General features: G+C 36.1%; 1 protein-coding gene across 3 annotated transcripts in view; it reads right to left on the reverse strand.

The window, feature by feature from the left end:
* The window catches only part of ctdp1 (CTD (carboxy-terminal domain, RNA polymerase II, polypeptide A) phosphatase, subunit 1), a 58,179-nt gene that overhangs the window by 22,402 nt on the left and 29,777 nt on the right, over positions 1 to 6,000 (reverse strand). For all 3 annotated transcript variants that reach the window (XM_067507851.1, XM_067507842.1, XM_067507860.1), the window contains exon 12: positions 4,581 to 4,804. In XM_067507851.1, coding sequence (XP_067363952.1) covers positions 4,581 to 4,804 — 224 coding nt within the window. The remainder of the gene's footprint in view (positions 1 to 4,580; positions 4,805 to 6,000) is intronic.

Raw genomic sequence — 6,000 nt, forward strand, 5'->3', positions numbered from 1 at the left:
AGAATATGATGCAATATGTCCACAAATTAAAAGCCAAACTATCAAATGGGGAGAAATGGAAAGACATCAACTCATTAATGAAAATTTTAAACACTTGGAAAAATAGACTTCACAAATAAAACATACAGTGGTCAACACTTCTGCATCTGATATTAAACACAAACTGATTTAATATTGTGACTGATCAGGAAGGTACAGTCTCAAGGCAAGACAAACATAACTGGTATTTTAAATAAATGTCATTTTAATTCTTTGGCTACCTAGTTATTTAATTTTCTCAAATTTAATTATGAATAAAAGGAACTAGCATACCAGCATTAATCAATGCATAAATAAAACAATAAAAATCGTCAATGGTCTACTCTGGTTTAAAGACTCAATTTTAAGTCATGTTTAAAGTAGTTATAAAAAGATTCTCCAAAGACAATTAAATCCCTTTGTTTCACATGGCTTTTTTCTACCACTGACAGATATTTTAATGAGTAGTACAAAGATCTTTGGCTACTGACTAAACATTAGAAAATTAACTAGTTAGTTAACATTATGAAAGTGCTGCTCAGTCCTGAATGTCAAATTTAGAAGATACTGATACAAGTTGGAGAAATACCAACTTTATTTATTTTCTGTTAATGTTGGCTTCTGGTCAGTGTTCCACTATTACTTTGAATGGTGCTAGAAAATTATGTGGAAAACAAGCTACAGTGAATTTATTTACTTAGTAATAACAAAACTGTGAAAAGTCTCACTAACAAACTATGTAAACACACTACTTCGCAATGCACTGGAGATGTATGTAGTGTAGATATGTACTGTAGTCAAAGGAGGGACAAATCCTCTAAATCCAAGGTAATGACCAAAAAGTTTATCAGCATTTATTAAAAGCACCACCTGTTTTCTATTAGATCTATCATTTCCAGATGAACATCAACTATTTATCATTTTTATATTAGTTTAATAAGATACATTTTTGAAGCTTGAAAATTTACATTACAAATCAATTTATGTCTGTAACCTCAGTAAAGTCAAAAACATTACTAAAGGACTTCCTGTAGTATGTGTCAGTGTGACATGAAAATTGAATCCCTTCTGCCTGACAATGCACTAAAGCAAAGGCCTGGAACTGTGAGTGTGCCAGGATGTAACGAGAAGTTCAGTGAGCTGGTGGGAGATGAGAGTTCATCCACCTCTGATATACACCCCGAACCCTTGCTAAATCTTAAATCTGTAAGAGCCCTAAGCACCGTGCTTATCGTTCTCATCGTTCTGTCTAACAGCTAATAACCACTAGCACATCCACTTTTGGGGTGAATTAGCAGCATTTTCATCACATTTCTTATTATTTACAACATGCAAATTGCAACAAGCCAACTCAACACAAGGTTGAGAGAGTTCAGGGATCATTTTAATTGAACAAGGTCAGTAAACTATTCATTTTGCTCTGCAGTTAATTATAGGAGACACTAATGGAAGGGTCTACACTCCAAACACATTAGCAATGACTCTGTCCAGCATCATACTTCCTTCCCAAATGCACTCACTGTTTTTATTTGTCAGTCAGATACAACAAGACATGCTCATTTTTCTCTGCAAAAACCCACTTAGAACTGACCTTAACACAACAAGCCTGGTTTCTTTTAGTACTCATCACAATTAAGGTAATTGATATTAAATATGAAGTGCTTCACACAGGGCTGAGGAGAAATCACAAATATATAACCATGATTACGAAAAGTGAAAATGTCTTTCAATTCCTGAAATGTGGAATGAGGCATAAAATTGATTCACTGAAACAGAGCATTTTAAATTGCCAGACAAAGAAGTATTAAAAAAAGTCCAGTACAGAGTCTTACTAAATAATCATCCCTTAGTGAATTTTAAAGCTTGTCATTTTCTAAGTTAAAAGAGTAATGGGATTTAAACAATATTCCAATATGATGTTAAAGAAGTTAAGAGCTGCATGTGAATATGATTTTAGACATTGAAATGAAAATTAAATCATCCTTGAATTATGTTAAAGCAAATCATTTTGAATTGCTTAAAAGAGTGTTGCCAATATTGTTACTTTAAACACATAGGGCTGCGTTGTTTCAGTAAAACCTGGTAGTAATTTGTTTTAATGTGGAACTGTGGGTGTAAATTTTCCATGCTAAGATGGTTCTCAACTGGGGAAAAAAAAAAAATGACGCAACAGAAAATAAGCAAGCCATTATTTGGGTGATGTTAGCTGCCTAAATGTATCCTAAATGTATTCAAGATAGCCAATAACTAAATAAATGTGCATATAATTGTATTTTCTGTGCTAGCTTTACTGTTTGTAAGTAGAAGAATTACAGTAGAATTAGATGAACGGAAATAAGACCAACAGTGTTTGTAAGGCATGAGCGGATCCTGAATGATGGTGAGAACAAAACACACATTCACATCACTACAGTATCTTAGCAACAGATGTATGTCTATTTTGTGCCAAAGATAATAAAGTGCTGAAAACAGGGACGGAGTCCAAAGAATGAAATCTATTAAGACAACATTTTAAAGGAGTGGTGGTCCTATAGAGAAATGTCTAAATTTAGAAGCAGCTTTACACCTTCTCTCAATCCTAAATTGCGTCTAATGACCTACTTGGCATAAATACGGTCAATTTCTCTGTCAGACAAGAGCTACATTAATGCAGACAGGCAGCCAGTTGCAACTGATAGACTTTTCTCTTTTCCTCCAGTACATACTTTATATCTTTTGTTAATCCTGAAGGTATATGGTATGTTTTTAAATACCACTGTGAGAATTTAGACTAGTACTATGCTGCATATATAGTCTCTAATGCCCCATTTAAAATGTTCACTTTTAAATGATTAAAAGGTTACGTAGCAAACAAGGCTTCAGAGAATACACAGGAATGGAACGCAGCATTTTTGTGTGCACAGGTTTCCTCTGGGCACTACGGTTTTGTTTTAAAGTCCAAAGACATGCATCTTAGGTTAATTGCTCGTACTATAGATGTTAATGTATGCATGAATGGGTGTCTGCATTGGCCCTGAGATTGACTGGTGACCTGTCCAGGGTGTACCCCATGTCTTGCCCAATGACAAACTCCAGCTCCCCTGCGACCCTGAACAGGATGGATACATACTGGATCAATACATATTTATGCAAATATAGAATAATGGCCACAAAAACATCTTTAGCCACACACTGCTTTTTAAAAATCTGTTCAAGAAAGCCCAAGGTTGGCAGTTGGCAGTTAAGGAGAACCATCACCAGATAAGTTGTGATTATTAGACGAAGTTACTACTATTTTTTGTGGAAGGACCTTTAGACCCATGTGTCAATCGGAGTCAACAAGATTAAGCTTGCACTCCTCTACTTGTGTGTCAAGATGTCCAATTGTGTGCTGCTCCTGTTCACCACTCTACACACTGCGTCAAACTTCCAGAGCAGCAAGTAAACAACACTGTGGAGAGTGCATTTCAGGCTTCAGTCATTAACAGCAACCAGGGTGTTAGAACAGGCGACAGATGGAGTGACTTGTCAAAAGATAGGGGTAGGGGAAACAAATCATGCTGCCTGCTAAGGCCTAGACATGAATGGTTACTGAGCCACAACCAAAATAGAGTTTTCTGGCAGTGAATGCAGGTATAGAGAAATCCCAAACTGGGTATCTCTTTTTTAACACTTTGAGGATCTGAGCAGAAACTGGAAGCACTTACAGATAATAAACGGATGTATGCAAAAAGGGGTGCAGTGGTGTACCATTAGAATAATACTAATGTTCAGGGGCACCTATGTTAGGACAGAGGGAATTAGACTAGCAAGGGTACTATTAAGATTTATCCAGAAAGTGGATAAATTTAAAGTGACATGCTAAATACAAAGTGGACAGGGTTATTTCAATATAGTAGAAGACACTTGTTTATTAGCATAAAAATGTTTTTGCAGTTTGGGCTAACGTTTATTTTTTTTTTCCGTACTTTCACATCAGGAATCAAAAACTACCAAAATACTCCCCAGACAGGTTTATATGAAACTGTATTACATAAAGTTGCAGTATTGAACCGGAAATGCAGAATAAAATATGTGAGGATTAAGAGATGCCAGGATAGCAATTTTGTCATTTCATGTAACAAAAATGTATTCCTGCAATCAGCAGAAACACAATAAATAGAAGCAGTAAAGAAGTAATAGTCTGTAAGGAAAGATAGAAAGGATGCAGTCTAAGTGCTCAACTTAGGCTAGTGCTTTAACAATAATAGACTCTCATATGTTAGAGCCCTTGGACCGCCTGCTGTCTGTTTGGAATTTGTCTCCTAGGCAACGGACCAGACTGTCTGGCTTCAGTACAGCCACACTGATGAAGTGGTGTGTTGTTTTAACAGTCATTGGAATAGCAAGTCCTGAACATATACAGTGCATTTTCAAGAGTTGTCAATCATATTTCCACAAGAGGTTTAACCTCCATAATGCAAATTCCACTTAAGAAAGTTTGGTCAAGGTGTTACAGAGGCACAAAGAGGTTCAATAAGGTGTGGCAAAAAACAAAGATATAAGTAAATAGTTATACTATATTTTTGGCTTCAATTTCTCACCTTGGCACACCAGCTTGTAGATTGGCTTCTGTCGATGGTGTCGGAAGCATCTCCTCCACACTCATCACCTGAGGACCAAGCCTTGCTCCTGCTGTCTGTCCAGCCCCTGGCTGCTGCTGTTGCCACTGCTGCTCCTGCTCATCCTCCACCTCTTCATTACCTGGCTTCTCCTTCCCTTGGCCCTCACTGTCATTGTCGCTCTCCTCTCCTAAGATGTCGTCAACCTGTGTTTTTTTTTTTATTTATAGAAAAAGAGCTTTTGTAAGCTACTGTTTTAGGTTTTGATCATGGCACTTAAGTATCTTCCAGAAGTTGCTTCTCTCTATACTGCCTATTGTCTTAGTTCACATATTATATTACATTAAATTACATCCATTTTTAGCATGGATAGGCATAACTGTGATTTACAAATAAAAAGCTTAGGTTAACTGTATTTATCATTTCACATAATTTCGCTTAACACCATAAAAAAAAAATTACTATTTTGTCCAAAGCAACCATTAAATATACTCCATGAAATTACTCATTCATTACTTATTATTAGGTAATCATTAAATAGAAATACTGAAACTTCTATTAAAGGAATAAATAATAATAATAATAATAATAAAAATTTATCCTGGAGTTTAATAAACTAAGTGCCATCTAATAGACCACATTTATCTTTAATTACAGCATTCACTAGGCGTGGCATCATTTCAATGAGCTTTCAATGTCACACGACATTTTGTGGTGATGATGATATGAGAGATGGAGCACTGTGCAAAGTCTTTGCCAGCACATCCCAAAAATTCTCAGTGGGGTTAAGTTGTCCAATCCATGTGGAAAATCATGTCTCATGTTCCCTGAACCACTCTTTCACAGTTCGAGCTTGATTATTCTTGGCGTCATTAGCTTGACACACCTGTGCCATCAGGGAAGAATCTGGTCATTTGGTATATAAGGTTACTGACTATTTAGAACAGATCAGCTATACACAACTCAAATAAATCAAATACATTTAAATCTGTAAATATTTCCACAGCACCTATGCATCCTGACTCATTAGCAGCATGTACGTAGCTGTGGGAAAACTTAATGCAAAGGGATGTTCTCGTGGGGCTAGGGCAAGGATTATTACTGGCATCAAAGCAGGCTCATTATCGCCCTGTTGTCTCTCATTTGAAGTGCACTGGTAAAGGTAAAAGGTAAGAGAACCTAAGGCAAGGGTGATATGGACATAAAAGGAAAACTGAACTGAACTTATTGTGTCAATGTTGGTTGTTAGGGCAATGTTTCAACAATTTGAACCAGTCTATTTGCTTAATTAATTTAGAGCATCGACAACTTATAGCCTAGGACAAAAAAACCCAACAAGGTTGTATTTGTTCCTAAACTGTCAGCAACACGCATTTTAAGATTTCATAAGTTATTTTTAAAG

The sequence above is a fragment of the Channa argus genome, chromosome 1, assembly GCF_033026475.1.
Source record: "Channa argus isolate prfri chromosome 1, Channa argus male v1.0, whole genome shotgun sequence".
Lineage (NCBI taxonomy): Eukaryota > Metazoa > Chordata > Actinopteri > Anabantiformes > Channidae > Channa > Channa argus.